The sequence below is a fragment of the Macrobrachium nipponense genome, chromosome 13 (genome assembly GCF_015104395.2).
Source record: "Macrobrachium nipponense isolate FS-2020 chromosome 13, ASM1510439v2, whole genome shotgun sequence".
Lineage (NCBI taxonomy): Eukaryota > Metazoa > Arthropoda > Malacostraca > Decapoda > Palaemonidae > Macrobrachium > Macrobrachium nipponense.
Window position 1 is genome coordinate 82,096,175 of NC_087206.1, and position 23,288 is coordinate 82,119,462.

At 35.4% G+C, this 23,288-nt stretch overlaps 1 protein-coding gene across 2 annotated transcripts in view; it reads right to left on the reverse strand.

Moving 5' to 3' along the window:
- Nucleotides 1–7,680: 7,680 nt before the first annotated feature.
- The window catches only part of LOC135225894 (PAX3- and PAX7-binding protein 1-like), a 152,922-nt gene continuing 137,314 nt past the window's right edge, over nucleotides 7,681–23,288 (reverse strand). The window contains exons 10-15 of one of the 2 annotated variants that reach the window (XM_064265474.1): nucleotides 20,118–20,291; nucleotides 18,797–18,965; nucleotides 15,349–15,545; nucleotides 12,210–12,405; nucleotides 11,044–11,263; nucleotides 7,681–8,135 (exon numbers count right to left, since the gene is read on the reverse strand). In XM_064265474.1, coding sequence (XP_064121544.1) covers nucleotides 7,935–8,135; nucleotides 11,044–11,263; nucleotides 12,210–12,405; nucleotides 15,349–15,545; nucleotides 18,797–18,965; nucleotides 20,118–20,291 — 1,157 coding nt within the window. In that variant the 3' untranslated portion in view covers nucleotides 7,681–7,934. The remainder of the gene's footprint in view (nucleotides 8,136–11,043; nucleotides 11,264–12,209; nucleotides 12,406–15,348; nucleotides 15,546–18,796; nucleotides 18,966–20,117; nucleotides 20,292–23,288) is intronic. The other variant, XM_064265475.1, reaches the window with a different exon arrangement.

Sequence of the window (23,288 nt, forward strand, 5' to 3'; positions counted from 1 at the left end):
TCTCTCTCTCTCTCTCTCTCTCTCTCTCTCTCGTCTCAGTGGTGTGGTTGGTATGGTGTTTGCGTCCCACCTCGGTGGTCGCGAGTTCCATTCTCGGCCATTCCATTGAGGAGTGAGAGATGTGTATTTCTGGTTATAGAAGTTCACTCTCGACGTGGTTCGGAAGTCACGTAAAGCCGTTGGTCCCGTTGCTGAATAACCACTGGTTCCATGCAATGTAAAAACACCATACAAACAAACAACCTCTTATTTTATATGTACACTGTCATTCCTGTAATATGCCAGCGTACATAACACCTCAAAACCTTATGTCAGTAACTCTTTACTTTGTGTCATACAAAATTTGACTAAATGGAAAGTCACTCTGATATATTGATAAAGTTTACTTGAAACTCATATATCGATTCTCTATGAAGCTTTGGTCTGTGTGTGCAACTTTTAACTTTTTCTTTCACTCTTCAGATTTTTCAATATAATAGGTGTTATGTACAGCAATGCTAAAATTCTTGTTTTTTTTTTTTTTTTGTACAGGTGTTTTTCACTGTCTGATGACGCTGCTTGAAGAGTCGGTGACGTGACACACCTTTAATGGTGAAGATTTAAAAAAAAAATTGTAGGAAAGATTATATCATTTAATGAATGTCCTAAGATGGCTTTTCTTAAAATTCGATCGAAATAAAACATTCTCATTTTGAAATTTATATATATAAAAAAAATAGGGTTTCTCTCGAAGCTAATTTCCAATTATTTCATCAAGTGAAGTCACCCAAGATGTTTTTTTTTTCTTAAAATTCGAATTGATCGAAATGAATTTATAACTCGAACAGTGATCTAGGTTTAGCTTTCTTGCAGTACTGGTTAGAGGTTCGTATGACAGGGTTGGTGACATTCAGGGTCATACCAGCACCCTGTTGTTTTTGGTGGAGCTGGCCTTTCGCCAGCACAGGTTCTTGCTCATAGTGCAGCCCATAAAACCAGCACCCTCTATTCTTTTCTGATGACACGTGCCTCTAGTTTCATTTTGCTTTACATGACGAAGGCTTCGCAACCATTCTCTTTGTTCTAAGGGGCTAACCATGCTTGTGATTCCATTTCTTTTCACTATTCATTTGCTTGAGACGCCACATGCTTCCTTTTGATAGCTGAGTGCAATCTCTGTTTCCTTTTGATAGCAGAGTGTAGTCTCTCCATGCTTCCTTTTGATAGCTGAGTGCAATCTCTGTTTCCCTTTGATAGCTGAGTGTAATCTCCCTATGCTTCCTTATGGTAAATGAGCTAAGTGTAATCTTAACGTCATTCATGAATGCAGTGTAATTTTCTGTTATCATTTCGATTTACTGTGAATAAACTCGTTAAGCGCGTGAAGCCATTGATTATGTTTATTTTATGATAGGACGACACTCACTTGTCCTGATCATTGCAAGGTTGGACGCGGTTCTTTATAAAATGATAGTGATTTAGCTAATTCTATATAAATAGCCGCGCCTACACATTAAAATACAATTTTTGATAAATCTGAAATTCGAAACTTGACATTAACATGAAAATAAACAGTTAAAAAATTCACAAAACCTTCATGTAAGTTAGAAAGCGTATAGTAGCAGATTATTTGATGAGTCGTTCGTTTTGTATAGTTTGCCTTAAAAGACTATATTTCGTTTTCTATAGTTCTCCACAGATTGCTATGCCAGCTAGGACTTCGTAAAGAAAGAACAAGGTAGTATTGCTCCGTATGAATGGTTTTTGCGTATACAATAAACACTTTCATCTTTTGCTAATAAGAATTCCGTATTTAGTAATATTTACTAGTTCGTTTAGTTAATGGTATTACTTTTATTTTAATAACTGTAGCTGCTCGACAAGAGAGTTCACTTCTTAATGTGCTAAGAAAATCATACTTAAACTTACCGCAAATTCATTGTTACAGAGATATGTTCCAACGTTCATTCTCGGGGGGCTGGTACTAAACACGGCACTCATGCGATTGTTATTAGTATTAACAAAAAAATTAACTGGTAATATTAGTTATTTGAACATTTATTTAAGTATGACTATATAACCAGCTTACCGAGCAACTGCACTTTTTTTTTTTCCTATGATGACTTGGGTGTAATTTGTCAGTTGATTTTTAATGGCATTGTTACCAGTTAAGTAACACAGGTTTGAAGGACAACTGAGATAATGTTAAGCATATCTCTGTTTAACCAGACCACTGAGCTGATTAACAGCTCCTAGGGCTGGCCCGAAGGATTATATGTTTTTACGTGGCTAGGAACCAATTAGTTACCTAGCAACGGGTCCTACAGCTTATTGTGGGATCATAACCACATTATGTCGAGAAATAATTTTCTAATGACCAGAAATCAATTCCTTTTATTTCACGTTGGCAGAGCTGGGAGTCGAACTCGCGATTACCGAAGTGGTAGATAAATCATACTATTTGGGATAGACTGCAAGGACAATTGTACATACTTGGGAATAGGAATGGCATTATAGACACCCTAGTTCATACATTACAGGAAAAGAATCAGATTGTCATCTTTGATATTTAACTTTGTCCAGTGGTTAAATCTATCTGCGAAGATATGGTTCCTGTCACAATACTGAAAAGTGGGACTTCTATGCTAGTAGCAAGAATCTCCAACCTCTACCAAGCAGTGGAGCTATTATTTTTGGATATTTACTTTAGGTATCAGGTCTTCAAGCTTCATCCCTGTAGAGAGGTAGTACTGTAAGTGCTCTTGACACAGTGAACTGTAGGCATTGCTCAAGGTTCCTTGAGCGCTCCTTTCGTACCTAGCTGCAACCCCTTCCATTCATACTATGTTTTTTCTTTTCACCCTCCTGATAATTGTTTCAACATTATTTCCAGCAATGAATGAGCTCTTAGTTCCCAGTGATTAGCCTGTGGCCTTCATTTTCTATTCCATTGCATTTAGGCTTCATGGTCTGCATATGGGTTTTTCAGCACAGATTAGGCTGTCGTTTCGAAAAGTTCAGATGACTCAGCATCTTGGCTCATTTTGAAGTCTTGTTAAACCTCTCTTTGGACCAGACTTCTCACACGTTGATATTACTTTAAAGACAGGCCTACTATGAGATTCAGGGCCTCTGTAACACGGTTTTTTCGCAATAACTTTTTATCTATGCATTTCATAAATATAGCTCTTATTCAGAATACACATTATATCTACACATAAATTTTGACTGTATTCTGCATTACGTAGGTTGAATAAATTTGGTACTTATAATGTAAAAGTGACTTTTTTTGAAGACGGGCCAACTTACTCAGAGAAAAGGTTTCGAACGCACTCGTTACGTAACTTATGACAGCATTTCTTCCCTCTTTCTCGATCGATGATTGGCTTTACGTAACGAAGGCTAGACCTCTAGCAACAATGACATAAAAATGTAAATACAAGCAAAGCAGTACACCTTTATGGACTCTGAAACCTCTCCACTGATAATTGTCATAATGAACAAACCAATAAAATATGTTAATAAATACAAAAACACTTCGATTATTAGTCTAACTCCAAAATAAGTTTTCTATGAAATTACAGTCTACTTTATAGGTCACAATCAGATTGACAAGATGTAGGGAATAGTTGGTAATTTTCAAAAACATAGTAGACAAGCTTGACTTGATAACTGCTATATCCAATGTCAAGCAATTTTTATTTATTGGCTATCTACCTATTTACTAAAAAAAAAAAAAAAAAAAAAAACAAAAAAAAAAAAAAAAAAAAAAAAAAAAAAAAAAAAAAACAGCCGTTACCGCATTTTGGCTTTGATCCTTCACCAATAATTATCGTCAGAATGATGACTTCATGAGGCTCCACCCACTTTGGCCTCGTTATAATTCAGGATAACACTGAAGGCTATCATGGGCATTGTTGGATTAGAAAATTTAACTTCTGGCTATAAAAACTGATTTCTCGAGTAGTTGCAAGAAGTGCTAAATGATCCTCAAGGATCCCAGCAGTTGGCCTAAAAGTTTAATTCATGTATATTACTGCTATTACTACAGTAGTATTACTACGCTAGCACAGATACCCCACCCACATCAATGTATCGTTCCACCATTCATAAAGTCTTTGTCATGGCCACGGGCTTTCTCTTGACTGTAAAAGGTTGCAAGTTGTAAGACAAATGCAGTTTTGCAGCCACGGGGAAAATTCCAAATCCTGTTAGCCATTATTGACTGCTATGGGTTTCAGAGCCGATGGAATAAGGTGAATTAGTTTCTGTCTGGTGGATGGGCGGGGCAACATTTCGTCAAATGTTTACCTTGCTTACGTAATGAATGTTTTTCGACTCTTGGCTCGTAATCATTGGCCATGGCATCGGCTGGATAAGTTTATAAACTATCAGGTTTAGGTCATTGATAATGCTGCCAAAATTTGTGTGTGGTTGTAAAATATACATATGCAAACTTTCAGCTACATCCGATGCTTTGATAGGAGCAAAGTCCAAAAAACCGTGTTACAGAGGCCCTGAATCTCATAGTAATTAGTTTAAATGGGTTAACAAACTCCATGCACTCTTTTTATGATTAAAAAACTTATTAGTGACACAAGTACAGGTACTCTTTAATCCATCTCTCTTAGCTCGTGCCAGAAACAGAGGATCATCTGCTTTTCTAAGTACTTTCATTATTATTTTCAAATTCAAAAGCTTTAGGGAAATTACACTCAAGCTGTACCTTTCTGCAAGTTATTCCAGTAAGATAGTTCACCTTTTATTGACTAGAAGCTTCTTCGAGAGAGTATGATTTGGCTGATGACAAAGCCTTTCAAGTTAGATGTTTGTCCAAAAGACCAGACCTCTATATACTTCTTTACTCTTTAAAAGGAATCTGAATATCAACTTAGATTTAATGTTAGGGACATTACACTGCTAAAGAACTCTTCAATCCTTTATTGTAGGGATGTGACTCACTAGTGTTTCTGATTAGTTGTAGCAGTGCAACAGATTAAAGTTTCTGACATAGTAGATACCTCATCCTTTGCACCTTGGTCCTCCTGTCTTTCACTACATCATTCTTTTGATATGCAGGCTTTCTGGCATTACTCAATGCTACCTCTCACATGACCAGTAATAGCTTTGTCCTTTTTAAGAACACTTTAGATTGACCATTTTACAAATATCTTACAATGTACTTTTTTGAGGTGATTTCTTCCCTCTGATTATGGCTTTCTGTTTCTTGTAGAGCAATGGGTTTAGTTGCTTTTATCCTTGATACAGGTCCAAAGCAGCCAAGCTTAGAGGATCAGGAACTTTATTTGAACCTTTCCACCTACACGTTTTGGGTTAAGTAAGGGCCTGCAAGACAAATCTCAGTTCTTCTTAGCACTAATTTTCATAACAATCCATCAATTACAAGGTTACTTCTTCTCCAGCCCTGCTATTTTCTCATGGCTAATTATCCATAAATGCAAAGCTACCACCTCTCTCCGCTGGTCTATCAAACAGACATTGGAAGAATCTGAGGTTTTTGAAAACTATAAATGTAGCTAATTGTAAATAGTACTTTTAAAGTATTTGTATGAAAAAGCTTCTTCAGGTTAGATATTTGAAGGAATGACAGTTTGCTTAAAAGCAAGAGGATGGAAGTTAAAAATATTTTAATTTTTTGCAGTTAAACCTGGTATTATACACGGGATTCAATTACACAAATGATTTGACTATAACTCTGTTTTTTTCCATCTGTCCACCCGCCTGTGGTGTTTGCATATGGTAACACTGCGTCCTTGCTTTAAATAGCTACGCTATGTGTAAGCTTTAGGTAAATAAAAGGATATCTGGGTGTACATTTGAAACTGAAAAGTGTTTTAATAATTTACTGAATGCGAATAACACCGTTAATATTCGAAATAGGATATTGTTATTATTGTTAAATGTAAGCTGACTTTTAGGGGTGGCAATGGAACAGCCAGACGCCGGGGGGGGCCGGGGGGGAGCCGGGCGAAGTGTGCTGTATTGTCCCACTCTTTCCTTCCCTCCCTCTAGGACCGTAACGCAACTTACGCATATCACTCGATTGATAAAACATCTGTTCTCCACTTCATTTATATGGGTAAGTATTCGTTTTTCATCATTCATTCTCGAGACAATTTTCCAGCCACGACTATTAGGATGGTAATGCCTTAATCAAAGGAACCTTACATTTGTTTACATATTCATTTATTAATAACGTAACCTAGCACTGATAGGTCTTTTTAACAGAATTGTAATGTTGAATAAAAGGAGTAGCTACAAATTTGTTTCAGTCAACTACGAGTAATGAGGAATTACCATAAAATCATGCAGTGGCAGCAGACACTTTTATGTAAAAAAAATCCTTAATTATTTTTCCATATAACTTGGCTCGTCATAAAGATATTGTCAGCATTGTATGTATGATACCACCCTAATATTCTTGGCTGAAAAACGGTCTCAAGAAAGAAAGATGAAAAACTAATACTTCCTCGTAAAAATAGTGAACAGGTGATTTGTCTGATTAAGTTATATTAGTCCTAGAGAAAGGGAGTGTGAGAGGGAGATGTAACAACACACTCCACCCGCCTCCCCCTTCTCGCTCAACTGTAATTCATTAAGATGCACCATTCTCGGGGTTCCAGTTTAAGTGAATCCACTATAACAACAGCAATGATATTGATGCCAGTGACTTTAGCGAATAAGGTGAAAGCTTTAAATAAAAAGCAGTACAACCAGAGCTTTCTCCTTTCTAAATCGGTCAATGCAAAAATAACATTTCCACAAATTCCATTAAACAGATGCTAAACCAAGCTACGTCATATCGTATCTGGCTAAAACGCACTTAGTATATACTGATATACTTCTGTGTAATGAAGTAAAACGTGGCTTAGTAGCAGAGTAGGTGTGGTCCAATAAAGTCGACATCTTGCTGTAGTGAACAGCAATAGAAGCAAATTTTCCCGCCACTGCGTCTGGCTGTTCCATTCGCCACTCCCGAAAAGGCAGCTTACATTCAACATTAATAACAATATCCTATTTCGAATATTAACGGTGTAATTCGCATACAGTAAATTATTAAAACACTTAAGTTACAAATGTACACCCAGATATCCTTTTATTTACCTAAAACTTACACATAGCATAACTATCTAAAGCCCAGGATGCAGTGCTACCATGTGCGAGTGGACAGATGGAAAAAAAACAGAGTATAAGAATACATAAATTATTAGCCATTACTGTCTTCCACTGGTATAGTTGGGAAATAGATTGAAAGAGAAATGGATAAGACAAGTAACCAGTTAATTTTTATCCTAGTATATAGGTATCTCTGATGGGTTATATGTAAGATTATCCTTAGGGATAAATTAAGTTCCTTAGTGAAAAAATTAAGTAATTAATGCAAATAAATAACTGGAGGGTTTAAGTTAGTTTTATTAAAACTAAGTAACTGAAACCCCCAAGTTAAAAAACACTAACAATACAATAACTTGTAACTAATGCAGTCACTACTGCTATGAATGATGATGCATATTAATTTGTATTGAGTCATTTTGGTACATAAAACTTTTTAGATGATTTTGGAAATGCTTTGGTATAATTCTGATACTGCTATCCTCTGGACATTGATCCATTTTACAGAATCATGATAATTTTGATTTACGAATTACTGAAATGCAATAAGGAGAGTAAAAATCCACCTTAGTGTATGAAACATTTAATTTCCATGTAAAGGTGATATAAAAAGTTTTTCTACAAAAAATAATAGGACTGTGGTTACTCTTTAGAAGAGTACAATATAGTACATATCTCAGCTTTCCAAAGTACTGTCAAGAAGTAATATCTGTATATGTGTATGTTCAGGGGTAAAATAATCTTTTAGGAACAGAAGTGGGTAAACAATGTCATTTTTTTACAATAAATTAACATTACCATTCTGCTACAAACACTAATAATTACAGGTACTTGTAAGCTATCTTCTCCGCTTGCTTCACAGCACCTATTGATTTCAGAAGATCACACACCTCTTTCAGGGCAGCAGAATGACTAGTTGGGTCTAATTTTTCTGACAGCTTCAACAAGAAGTCTTCCAAACGGCCAAGAAACACATGGGTGCCTTCACTTTTTACCCAAGCACGAGGTAGGGCATTAATTACCTGATGGAGTAAGAATGAGTTTTGAATAAGTCATAGTTTGAATTAACTTCAAAGAAATATCTCCTAACTACATAGCTAAAAGGCTCCCAGATCATGAAAGTAAATAATCCTCTACAAAATTTGTAAGTTTATACCACTGATGACGCAGTTTATATAGCATATATTAGCACAAAGAATGCTTGTATTAATATGTACATTAATTTTTAAAATGTTTTTAAATATTATTAGTTATCTATACACACAACAAAGGCAGAATTGTAAGAACAATCAAATTCAACTACACATATTAATTTTTATCCTTGCAGAAGTGTTGAAGGATTGTACCAATGACCAGTGCTGCTTCAGACAAAACTGAAGTGAACTTATACGTGGACACACCTGAAAACAAGTTTCTCTGTTGGTGACATATGACCAAGTACATGCTTGACTGTACTGATCCTTTCTAAACTGTCAGATGAAGTACCCATGAGACAGAAACTTCCTACTCTTGCATCAGTACTTTGCAAAGAGGTGAGAAGTTGATTAGAGGATACAGGATCAACCAATCATCAAGATACCTTTACTCTAAGATTGAATAAATTGGCATAAACTGGCACCAGCATGAAAACTTGTGGGGCCGTCAACAGATGAAAGCAAGTTAATTTGAATGTAAACCTGTGGGGCAGTCAGCAGTTAAAAGCAAATTACTTTGAATGGCTGATATACTGTCCCATTGCAGATGAAGAGAAGGCATTTTCAAGAATTCTGCAGGATGGGTGTGCATCGTGCAACCTTCAGATTTATAGGCAACATAATGTTTCTAACATGGAGAGTAGGGTGTCCATTGTGAAAGAAGTTTGACTACTGAAAGTTTTCTGTGGGGAAACAATAGAAATTATTCTCCAGTTGCCTTCCCCACCAGGATGATAACTGTGGAAGCATGAAGTGTGTTTTCTATGACTCGAAAGTCCTTATCCAGTACTGCAGACGTGAGTGATTTGGCCTAGGATTTGAGCATCCTGGAAAGTAAGAATAAAGTGGTGTCAGACTATAAGAGAAACTGCTCCCCTCACTGCAACACTACCCAGCGACATGACAAGCAACTCCAACTAGCAGAAACAGAAGAGGAAGATTCCTGACTTCAATATCCTGGTCATTATTCTTCTTTTGCCTCTCATTTGGCTAAACTAGCAACTACTTCCTGAGGAAGAAAACTGCTGGAAATTTGCCTAAGCCTCTTCTTAAAGGCCTATGCTAATGTTGGCAATACAATATAGCTGCCCTGAAAGCTTGACTGCAAGGCTACAGTTGATAGCACAGTATAGCTGCCATTGAAACCTTGACTGCAAGGCCCTTTCACAGATCCTGCAAGATCCTTTAAGAAAACCATAGTGGATAACTGAGATTTCTGATCATCAGTTGTTTTACACCACCTCTTGACCTACTGTGAACGTTCTGTAGTTGCATATCTTTCAGACCAAGCTTGCCCACAGGTTTGTGAACTTGTGGCAGGAAGAGGGTGGTCATCTATATTCTTCCACCTTCCTAACGCCAAAAAAATTTGAAACACTCCTTGCTTGCAGAAAGTCTGGAAAATGTAAAGTCCACTATCCTGTCTGCTGCTTCAACTTAATCTGTGGTTCTTTCATTTCTCTCTCAAATCTGCCAAGGACAAAAAAGTATTTAGCAGACATTCTGAAGAGACAGGAGCAGAGGTAGCAAAAGCAGCTACATGAATTATCTGCTGAGGACAAAATGGTATTTAGCAGACATCCCAGGAGACATGAGCAGTGATAGCAAAAACTGCTACATGAAGTATACCAACTTTAGTGCCCTTGGGTTCAGAGAAGCCCAGGGTTGAAGTAATGATCCACCAAAATAAATGTGAGCAAGGAACTTTTATCCTAATACAAACTGCAATTGACCATACAGAAAGAAATTATTTTCTGCTGGGAAATTATGTGCGCAATAATACGTACGGTACTCAATTAAAGGAACACCCAAGACGAGTCTACATGAATGAATCAGTTGTGTACATAAAAATCTCCAATTCCGACACTGAATTTACTTTTCACAAGAAGAGGATGTATCAGTGGCATGTTCAAAACTTTAAAAAGATATTTGCTTCCTCTTTCATAAATTCCTTCAAAAGAGGTTGTTCATACAAGAGAAAACATACCTCATCTTATTTATACACACACCTTCAGCAAAAGCTAGTACACCTGTTGCAGTTAACTAGCAATAAACAAGGTACAGAGTGGGAACCGACCCACTCACTGAGTGTCTGCTCCCACCCTGGACATTTTCAGTGACCATTTTTTCTAGGGGAGAATTCTCAGGCACTATAATTGTGTGTAATGAATACAATGCACAATCCAAAAACAGCCATGATATGAGAGAGATACTCCTGTACATCTGCACAGCAAGACGGCTAAAGAAAAAGTGAAGCTATTTTCTGAGAGGAAGTGGGTGGGTCACCGCTCCCTTACATCTTAGGAATTTTAACGACTGCAAACTACCCGATATGGCAAAAGGTGAGATTTATGCAAGAGTATGCCAGTTCATATTTCTCAATATTCTAAGTTTAATGCAATTCTTACCTAAGAAAACCACACTGCTGACTAGATAATTTAACATGATTTTCATGTCCACACCTGTCTATCATTCGTCTAAACCCTTTCACGTCCACACCTGTATCATTCATCTAAACCCATGAGAGACTCGCAAATACGTCATTGCTTCAACACCCAGATATCAGTTGCATGTAATATCTACAGGAAACATTTTTGTGTATGACTAATTGCAATAAGCCTCTGTATCACTAAACTGAAATAAAGTGATGTGCCTACCCATCAATAAAAGCCTTTGTGAAAGCATATTATCACATCGGAGAGAGAGAGAGAGAGAGAGAGAGAGAGTGTATACTTACATTTCTACATTTATCCAGTGAATCAGAAGGATTGATTTCAGATGCTAAATTGAGGGCTGGTAATAAGTAAAGGTTAAGTAGAGAACGGACTGCCAATTCATGGATAACGGAGTCACTTAGAACATTGTGCCACATTAGTGTAGAACTCAAAAGTTTCCATGCCACCCAAAACTGTCGTTGGAAGAACAAACTCACACCAGAGTTCTTGTTGTCGTATACCCTATGTAAACAAATAGGATTTATTATTATTATTATATAAAGGATTAGTTTATCAAGACTACTGAGCCTAATAAAGGCATAAATAGTTGATGGTATATAAAATGTAAATTCAATGTTGAACAATTTTTCTACCTGTATTAACCTCATTATTCCTCAACAACACAGATAATTCTTCAACAAACTAAGAACATATTAATCCAGTTTAACTTATGACTAGCATGTTCATAATTACCCCAAAATCTTTATTCATTCATAATAGATTTCAGTTATTTTTGCTTTACTGCTGGTCTCCTTATTTCCTTCAACACTGCATATCAGCAGAGATCCAGCATATTCAAACATTTATAACAGCCCCTTATGACTATTAAACTTTACTATGCAAAAACTCTTCAAAATCTTAGCTACCAATATTACTTTTAAGAACTTTGCTGTGAAAGCAACAGTTTGTCAAAGAGAGCATTTTAGTCTACCATACAAAAAATTTGCATAAAGAACGTCACTCAATTATACTGACAAATACAATCTTTACAAAGAAACTATATTATCTTTAACCTCCTGATAAAACAATATTCTGTATGGCATTAAACATGACAACAGGCCATTCCCTCAGAACTGCCAAAGAAGTTACTATTTTTGTTTTTAATCTTACTAACATCCTTACGATATAATGATCACTTGTGGACTCTCTCAGGAACCCACAAGAATCTGAATTTGCTGCAATGACAGTTTTCACTAGTTTCAGCACAGACAGTAATAAATGTATGAAGTATGTTACATTATGGAAATGCATATGATGTCTGCCATCATCATCCCCAACAACAACTATTTCTGTTAAGAAAAAATTATTGTAAATCTGAATATAATGCTTTTAAAAAGATAAAGTATGGAAAGTCCTAATTATACTACACAAGTACAATAAATTTGGGTTAAAAAAAGTAAACACTTACGATTTTGGAAACATGGGTATGAAAATATCATTATCAATGGCATCTCGGATTTTTGCTATGATAGCATGTGTAAGTTCCTTCAGCTGTCTGGAGCTTGGACTTAACGTGGGGTAGGCACTAGTGTAATGTCTTACCATATTAACTAATCTTACAGTTTGTACATGTGACAATGGATCCCACCAACAACCAACAATTTCTGAAATAAAATTCATAGTCTATGAGAAAAGTATTAAAAGATGGTTAGATTATGAGGGGAATTACTTGCATGTCATAATTCAAAAGGTAATACATAACTTGTACTTCACAAGAACACTTCAGCTCTACAACCAACAATCTTACAGTATTTCATTAAGGACTAGAAAATTGCAGGTATCTTGTGACTATAAACATTCAAAATAAACTAATTAATCTATTTATTAAACTTCAATTAAGGATATAATGAATACCAGGTTGTTTCAACAACACCTGGTCACTTGTACGTAGTAGTTCAGCGTACATGCCAACTGGAACCTCAGCCCCATCAATCACCCCTCACTTATTGTGTCAAGAAGCCATTGCCAGAAGATTGTTTGTATGGTATTTTTACATTGCAAAATTCTATAATCCAGGATTACTCTACTCTCAATGTTAGTATTTTATCTCTTTCACTACTTCCTTTCATCTTTATTGGTTAAACCATTATTTTTTTACTCTTTATTCATAACCTTTACAAATTGTACTCTTTAGCTGATATCATATCTCCTGTGTTGCCAAGCTTCTAATTTCAGGAGCCCTTTGTAAATAATTATCTATAAGTGTTTTCTAGAAACAATAGTTTGTACCAAAAATAGAATGAAAGGTTCCTGGATTTTTACGCATGTTCACTTAGGTTTAATTGATCTGTACTGTGTGCCATCAGTAAGATGGTGTACATTGCCCTTTCACATTTTTCACCTTTTGTATTCTGGGCCCAAGGACTGATAAGCAAGAATCATCAACATTCATTGGGGTTTTCCGTGTCACTGAGACTTATCACTAACCCTTACTCATGTATATTTCAATTATGAGGTTACATTTCTTGATAATTGTGTTGCATTATTTGCCTTGCCCTAACTACTAACGTATTACAAGTTCCAATCTTATTTTTTACACTAAGCAAATTATTGTCCTTTGTATTCTGGCAGCGTTAAGCTTGTGGATATAATGTTAAAGCATTGTATTTAATTGACCAGCCCATAATTTTCTGTAAGATGCTTCAGCAATGGTTTACCAGGAAACCTTTCCAAGCCTGAATGTCAGTCCTAAAATGGAACCTGCATCTGTTGTGTAGCAGCTGTTGCAGACATGTTTGCAACCTTATGCTCATCTTTGAGGCATGCCAAGACTGGTTGCTCAATTAGTGATAACTTTCTTACAAGAAGTCCTAAATGAGACAGAACAGAAGTGCTTTCACAGGTTCAACTGCTTTTTGCTTTAATTCAGAAACTTCAACTTCAGCTTCCAGGGTAGCAGTAGTATTTTCCTGTTCATTGGTGATAGTTATAGCATGCCGACTCATCAGCAAGTTTGTCAGCTGCCCAGCCAGTTGTTCTCATTGCTGCAAAAGATCATTATTCTTTCCTGTTGATGGTGCACCAGCTCTCTCATTTTTTAAATTGAAGTAGACATTTTGTTACTGCATCCATCATTACTCAAACATTTATGTCCAAGGTCAGGCTTAAAAGATATTCTGTTTCTGGGTTCTAGCCACCAAAATAACTGTCCTTCAAACAAGCTAAACCTGATCAGAATGCAGGCAGAGGTGAACACCCAGCCACTTCATAGTATACTGGAAGGAATGATGGGATCCTCTATCACCTTTGCGATCACCTACGGATGAAAGAGGTGCCAGCAACAGAAGATACTCTAACCAAACTTGTCATCTTAAGGTCATGTTCGCAACTGCAGTTAGAATAGTGATAAAGATTGTGATAGCTCAACTATCTAGGCTAAGGAAATCTGGAGTAGATGTTCCCATTCTAAGAAACATCCATGGCAACAGGTAGTGACTGCACAGTTTACTTAACATTTAGCAGTAGCAATATCTAAGCTAAGAACACCTGGAGTAGATGTTCCCATTCCAAGAAATCATCCATGGCAACATGCAGTGACTGCGCAGTTTCCTAAGCATTTAGCAGTACCAATATCTAGACATGAGCTCTAGATGCAAACATGCCAGTCACTCATCATATAAGTGATTCCAGTAGATGGGTTTTTACTTAACATATTTTGAAGGCAAGGGTATGATTTTGGGTTATCTCCGTCTAGGCTAGGAAATCCACTAGCATTCCCATAACCACACTTTGGAACTACTTTAGTCCCTTTTGACCAGTGTGCAGTTAAACAAGTTTACTGTACTTGGGAAAACTGGTTGTGAGTACTGAATCTGTGGCAAAATTGCAAAATTTCTCTCTTCTGTTCCAAGTCTACCCATGCTTAAAACTTCATATCAATTGGATTAAGTTAAACTCGCTGCCAATAATGTACCTTAGAAGGGACATAAAAATGAAATCGCCCTTATTCTTCTGACGCATCAGGGTCAAGTTTAAAAATCCAACATAGAGTTCACCCTCCACTGCAGTGTGGAAATCTCAAACTGGGCACTTGTCACCATTAAGAAATGTTCCCGTAAGTCACTCTCAACCAGATGGTTATCCATGTGTGGCCTTGGACAATATCTTGAAGGATCCTCAATTGTGGTAGGCTCCTATGAACCTTTTAGACAACACAGAAAGTAAAGGAGGTGGTCAACAGGTACTTGAGACTCAAGCTGGTGCATGTGCCAAGCTACTACAATTTGTCTTTTGTCTGTTACGACAAAAGTGTGCAGTTTCTGGGTAATTCAAAGACCATGAATATGGCCATACATGAGTTGATGGGTTACTATAAAAAAAGTTTTTTTTTTAAACATCTGGTAATTATAAAACTTAGGGTTCCTTAGTTTTGATAAAATCCTCATGTCAAGGAATACAAATTTTATATTCAATAAACAATCAGAAGATATAAAAAAAAGAGAGCTTAATACAACCTGTAACTAAGACAAGCACAAACTCTACTCTTGTGATGAGTAACAAAACAGGGATGTTTTATTAGTACCCAGAATTTAAGTCCACCAGCTCACCTTTAAGTTTGACCAACACTACTTTTTCTACTAGATGTGATACGAGTCTACAATCAGGATCTTCCCTTAACTTCTGTGGATCCTCATCTCCTGCTTCCCCAACACCAAAAAGGATCAAAAGGTTGAACCACTTCATTCGCTCAATTTCTAATCCATCACTGTCACGCATTAAGGGGTTCCACAAGAGCATCTGTAACCTGTTAAAAACAAGAATATAATTCATGAAATTAACAATGGCATAAAATGAAAAAGGAACTCATAAATTAATGTCCCAATACTCCTGATATTAATCCAGATGAACAATCTTCCATAAATGTTGAATATGAAATTTTTTTCAATCCCTGGGCAGTAATATAAGCTTAACCCTAAAGGGATGGGCAAAATACATATGCACACTCCCAGACCAGGCAAACTTTAAGACTGGCCATTTAAAAAAATTCAAAAATCAATGGAAAGAGGAAGATATGCAAATGCACAAGGTGTAACAAAAAAGAAAAAAATTCTAAAAAGTTTTCCCTGCCTTCCACGGGCAATTGAAAGTGACTATTTACAAGACTTGTAAATTTACCAAGTTATGTTTTTTATAATTACATATTTTATTTCATAAAATTATAATTACAACTCGCACAATATCATAACAGATAAGACCTAAAATCAGTAAAAAATTCTGAGTATATTTGTTGTAAAATATTTATGAAATTTACAAGATGTAGTAAATTTCTGGGAGGTATATGTTTTTCTAATATTTCTTCACAAAATTACAATTATAGCTCACTATCCTAAAAAATAAGAACTAAAACCAACAGCTATCCCTGGGTATACTTATGGGTAGATAAATAAAAAGACATCAAGGATAGAGATAGGGGCAATACATTCCCCATCAAGTCAAGAGGCATACCGAGAGCTCCCTGCCTCCCTCTTTCCTGAAATGAGCTACTCCGGTTGCCATTAGTTATTTATGGCTCACTGAAGTGCTCTGAACTTCTTTCCCACTAAATTCGTCCCAATCATATGACGCATAATATAATACTAGCCATGAGTTAGCCTATTTACCACCCACAACCTGTTACAATTACTCATATGATGGGGCCCGTCCATTAAGGGTTAATACTTGAACAGTACCAAAAACTTAATTATAGTGCAAGTTTGCACTAATGAAGCATATTTCTCAAATTATTCTTTGCACTAATACAGAAGTAGAAATGCTTGTTTTGCTTGTGTGTATGTTGGGGTTTAGTTATTATTATATTCAAGTAAGAGAACTTTGCTCCCTTTCACCTGGATGCTCACCATTGAAAACTTGCTCTGCTTTGCAGCAAGTATAATCTATGTTTGCTGTTGTGTGGTCATTAATTGGATAAATGTGCATATGACCAAAACTGGCATTTTAACGAAAACTTCTATGGAAACCTGGAAAACTCAGCTGTGGGAACCCAAAATCTGATACATTCTAGTTCTGATAGGAATTGATAATACAAAACATTTCCAAGTGATTGTGGAGCGAGATATATTCTAAGGAACTCAAAAACACTGAAAGGAATCAAAGTGTGAATCAGCCTAACAGTGAAGTTGTTTACAGAATTCAAATTAATGTAGAGAAAAATACTTTTTTTTCTCAAATAATCTTTGCTGGACAATCTCAAGCGAACTTCTTTGAAGATTTATCTTCAAAGAATTGGATGAGTTTCCATTCTGAGGATTAAAATGTGATATATTGGGCCAAGGTTCTTTTGACAGTTGTGGGAAAAATTATAGGACTGACTGATACCCATATTAGTTTAAGGGTCTATTGGATTAAGTTAGGCTAAGTTAGGTATAGGAGGATAGGTTTGATGAGCAGTAGAGATAAGATTAAGTAAGTTTCATACTGTAATATTAAGTTTTGTAATGTATATTGAGGAAATAAATTAGTTTAAGGAGAGCACAGAGTTTTATTTAAGAAACCTTCCAATTTATTCCCAATAATATCCTGTTTGACTTCTGTAACTTTAAAAAAGTCCCCACATCATAATCATGCACATGCCCTTGCCTCTCACTTTAGGAAGTAAAGGTACACAATCCTTTACCCAAAATCCTAAAAACCGAAAAGATTTTGTGGAGAGTACAGCATCAATTCATAAGGTTAGTGGGTGGCGTGCTAATGGCTGATATGAGTCATATGGGTATGTTCTGCTACTCAAATTATTTTTCTTATTATGAAATCCCAATTAACCTTAGAAAACCCCAAAATTTAAAAAAATCACAAGTTCATAAAATAATTTTACATCTGCCTTGGAGCCCTACATAATCTCTCTCCCTCTCAGGAAAAGATGCTGCTACTTTAAGTCTCTTTAACACAAACGATACTGCTAATTTGAGTCTTTAACCAACAGGTATCACCACATAAGCACACACAGTGTGTGTGTTTCTAATGTTTTTAAAAATGTGTAGTACAGGTAATATATCTTTGGAAGACAAAAAAAACTAAAAAAAATTTATCATCAGTCATGTGGACAGAAATGGATTAACATTCCTCGAGAGATTTAAAATGACTTTTGTTCTGAAGGTATGTCAATGCAACATTAGTAAATATCTTCAGAAGAAAAATAAAAAAATTTTTGTTGCCGAAGAATCTCTGAGCCAACAATTTTACACGCAAAGTAGTGAGAAGGAATTTATTCAATGTATTCTTCATGTAATCAGCTAAAACCTGATTGGCTGGCTGGTTGCCATGAACATCTGTTAGCCAATACTTCTATTTTATTTACTACAGACATTCTGATCATGAATTGTGTGTATGGCACTAAGTTTGAACGTTGCCATGATCGTGGTAATTCGACTGTTGATGGCAAAATTATCAAATAATTTGCTTTATATAATTATTTCTTAGTGGATACAAAAATTTAGCAATAATCTCAACTTTAACATGCGTAATGGTATGAAAAATCCCACACAGTCTTGTCATAGTGAAGCGTTATCACTTGTGAATCCTACTCCTAGACCATCCTCAAATGTACAACCGCAAACTGATGATGGCATTAGTAACAATAAAGAACATCCCTCTCCAAGACCAATATGACGAAATGTATTTTATAGTCTTGCTTAATGAAAAACTCACAAAAGGCAATTTCTAAATTGTTCATACTTAACATAAATGGTCAAACCAAGATGACCTGGCAAATAGCAGAATGTCAGCAGAAGTAGTTGGAGTTTCCTTACCAAAATGGATCCCTAACTAAATACACTGTGTTGATCATCAGTGTTATCAGCTCCAATGAAAGATATGTATTTGTGAGACAATGTCTGATACTTTCAAGTGAACTAAAAACAACCATATGAAAACTCATATAATTAGAATAATGTATCTCATACAAAATATGAAAAGACAACAAAAAAATTAGAAGACTGTACCTTTACAAAATATGAAAAGACAACACAAATGACATCAAAATAGTGCAATACACAATACCTTATATAAGGGGCAAACATTTTAGGTAGATTTAGAGACACGTAAGCATCTCTGTATGTGGGTCCATCTTTATTTCTCCACTCTTCAAATCTTGCCATGATTCTCTTCAACTGAGAAAAGTCCTCTTCAACATCTTCAAAAATCTTACGAGCTTCTGCAGCTATATGTTCTGTGATCAGAGGAAAGTTAGACAGTTAATAATTACAGAAAAAGGTATGAGAATAAAATCTTAAAACAAATACTGTACCACAATCATGACAACCATCCATAGAAATAAATTTCTTGAGTTGCAGTTGACCTGCTTTTTGTCAATATTTCATTACAGTTAATGGATAACTACCAGATAAAAGTCTTCCTTTTATAATCAAGCACCATGATAACAAAATGGTATCTAACCGTCTGTTTTTTAGGGTGACAACTTTCATCATGGAAAATTATTGGCTTTGAAGAAAAAGATATAACAATATGTTTAATTAAAATTGTAGGAATGAAAATACAAAATAAACATTCTCCAGTGTAAGAAATTTCTGTTGAAGAGGAGTTTAAGATCTAATGTTTCTCTCCTAAAAGGATTTTATTCCACATTCTTTGGCTAATAATGCCAATGCTCTGACAACTTGAAGAATACGCTGTAATTGTTACTTATTGGAATTTAGCAGCTCAATATTTATGTTGTGAGAGACAAACATGACATGTACAGTGGATAAAGGAATACTACAATAAAAAAGGGAGAGAATATACTAACCAAGAAACATTGGGACTAATGACAAGTTAAATAAGGGGTGTAATTTTACCTAGTAAAAATTAAAAGATAAAGTAAATGTACATAAACAAAAAGTTACAAAATCAACAAAATGTTTTAAAGAAATCTAGCTACATGAAGTAAAATTGTCTAACTGAGAACATTCTGTTCTGTTTTGATTGTTATGTATTTCATATTTGTACTATTTTTGTTATATGATCAGCAATTTCATTCAACAGTACCACCATAATTTACTTTGGGTCACAGAGCCTACCACTATTTTTTACTTAAATGTAAGTTGGGAATGTAAAGTACAAAATGAAAAATGCACACATATACTAGATATAATTAGACTGGTAGCAACTTGTAAGACCACTGTAACCATTTGCAATTTCTCCAAGCCTTTTCACTTTCATTCAATTTTATATTCAGAATGATACGTACTGATCTCCAAATCTAAAATCATTCCTTGAGGCTAAACTTAACATATATGGTCTTGTAATGCCCTGGGACAAAGTCACAATCTGAAAGTTTGTGAGAGGTAGAATCTTGCTGACAAAAACTGTATTATCCACCTACCAAGCTCAGTCTGTATGACCTGAATCTCGGAATGGGACTCTTCGTCATCAGTTGACATTCCATTGTGATGACTGACATCACCTCTCTTTTCTCTTTCTCTTCGTCTTCGAGTACGCCGGCCCTCTCGTTCGGCCGCTCTACGTATCCGGTATTCATCCCCTTTTGCAGCTTTACCTAACGTAGATTGAGAAAATATTGGGCATACTTTATTATTGAAGATGAGTGGGAAAATCACAAGGTTATTGCTGAAATTATTCATGAGCAAATATAAAAGTAAGACTTTGAAAGGGCAAATATTCTGTTTGTAAATTACACCAGAAAAATATAAGCAAATTTTGTAAGGCATTAAATAAAACAAAGACACTCAATTTGCATTCTTAAAATAAAAATTTAAAAAATTGGAGCTGACAGCTTATAGCACCTACAACTACAACTACTCAGATGAAATGTACAACATATACCAATGCTGAGCAAAACAAATGTACTGTACAATAATTACTATAGTTTAACATCAATTAACACTGAAATTCCAATGATATTCCAAGTTCATCACTTGAGATGCCAAAGACAATGATAAATATATTTACAATGGATAGCATAATCATCTTTCCCAAATATAAGAACTGTTTAAAGAAAATTTTCACTAAACCCACTTTAAATAACAATCATAAAAATTTTGGTATAATTTTCCTTAAATTTTTACAGGCATAATAGCAAATACCAATAGTACCTACATCATTAGAAATGAAAATCACTGGACTTTAAAAAAAATATTAAAAAATCATTAATGTCAAATTTTTTACCCTTTATTTCTGGAAAATAATTTCTGTTCTTGGCTAACTTCAATATATCATTTTGTTTTCCTTTAGTCAGTGACAGCTGAAGCATGCCTTGCATGAGAAACTCCATCCATGAAAATGTTGGTTTCTATTCTCACAGAGATAAATATATACTTTTCTTCTTTGCTGTCAGTCTTGTCATATTAGGAAGAAATCTAATATCCAGACCTAGGCTCCAAATGAGAAAAATGTTTAGTCAATTTACCACAAAAATTTCAGTCCAATTTTTCTCCTCCTCTACATCAAAGGATCTACAACAAATTCTGCTTTATAAAAGGCCTTTATGCTTAACTCTAGTTATTAACTTACCCTCCTTTATAGCTCTGGCTCTGTTATTTTATCGCATAAAAACTTATCAACTGTCTGAAAACTTGTTTCAAGGGCAATGCATGCTTCCCTGATCATCAGTATCATGACCATCCACATCAGCGTTTTCCCATTAGGGATTAGGAGTAAAATGAGTTCTACTACTTGTCATGTGCTTTCTGTCTGAGTTCCCATCTGGTCTAGGTCTTCATCTGTCCTTTTCCAATGATTTTCTACTTCTCACTCCTCACTGGTCTCTATCCTCCTACTTCCATATCCATTACTACACAGTCAACCCCTGGAATGCACAGGGGAGGTGTACCACAACCGCCCCTTAAAACCCCTCTAAAAATGCTTAGAACTGCCTATTCTGATGATAATAAAAAAAAATTAAAAAAACTTATAATTGAGCACTGTAAGCTTTATCACAGAACTGAGCATTTTAATAGTTTTATCACAGAAACTGCCTTTAGTCATGAAAATTATATGAAAATACAGTAATTAGCGAATATTTCTCAGTGAAAAATACCGCAAATAAGCTAATTTTGCACGAATAATATTCATATATGTTCCACAGAGAAAGCAACGAATAGGCAAGTTCGCAAATCTGGAACGGCGAATAGGCAAGGGTCAATTGTACTGATTAACTGTTCCTCCTCCCCTCTCTTCATATGTTCAAATCATCTCAACTTTGAGAACTCATTTTATCTTCTAGCTACTGTACTCCACACCTTCTCAACTTACTAAGAAATATGTCCTTCCTATCACGTTCCTGTCATGAATATTAGCATTCTGTAATCACACCTTAAAAAAATGTATTGCATTTTCCTTGTCAGTGCAAATGCGTATGCTGTAGTATAGAATAGTAGACCCTTACGTATGCATCGTAAATATTTGGAGTCTACTAATTGGAAACTTATATTTACCAGTGGTCCAACATTCTCTTCCTACTTTGTCCATGTTCTTACCAGTGGTCTAATAATCTCTTTCTACTTTGTCCAAGTTGTTGTTACTGCTTACTGTCATACCTAACCCACACTTTGGTTTTCTGAAGAACGGCAAAATGCCTGACCTGGACTGCATTCCAGTAAGTTTCATTGAGAATTAATCTTCGCCATTAATAGAAATGGTAAGGAAGCTCAACTGCGTCTGGTGGCCACAGAGTGTACCACACACTACATGCAGTATTCTTCACCTTTCTCTCATATATATCCCTCAGGCATTCAACTTCCTCTAAGTATTGAACTTACACGTTAAGTTGTACATGTTGGCAATCACTTCATGGACGTCATGTTATGAAAAAAATGTACAAAATGGTGTAATGCGCTACTGGTATGTAGCTCAAAACTTGCCCTCTTCCTTTCAGCTTGAATGATAAAATCATGGTGTTATTTTTTAGATAAATAGCCTCCCCCTCCAAGGCATACATTATGCTCATTAGGTAACAACAGCTGGTACCACACTATTCAATTCTGACATCATTTACTATACCTAGTATATATATATGAGAATAAAATAAGGTTTGTAACTTTTTTGAAGAACAAAGCGTCACAATCTTTTTATCCATTGCTTTTGTTTTCTTAGTAGATTAATTTTACCAGTAATAGTTACTAAGTTGCTTCCTAATGCTCTTAAAAAAAAAACCAGATGATGCAGAAGAATGATATCCTTTTAATCTAAAGTCCTTTTGATCAAAAGAGAGTAAACAGTTTTTCATCACTCTCCAGCAAAAAACAGACTATCAAACAACTAACTGGATAAAAACTAATGAACGTATTAACATAATTCAAAGGACAATCATAGTTTTTGTGGAATAATTTTTCATCTTTAGTTACAATAAATGTCACAATAAAATTTGAATTCTTTGGTAACACAACTAAAGAACTATGAGGCTAATAATCAACCAGGCAGGTTAATTTACATAATGTATTGGGACTGGAAAGTCGATTATTATTGATAATTAATAATGAAGCCACCCTTGTTAAAAGGCTTTTACTACAAACAAAATTATGCTTGCACATCTCAA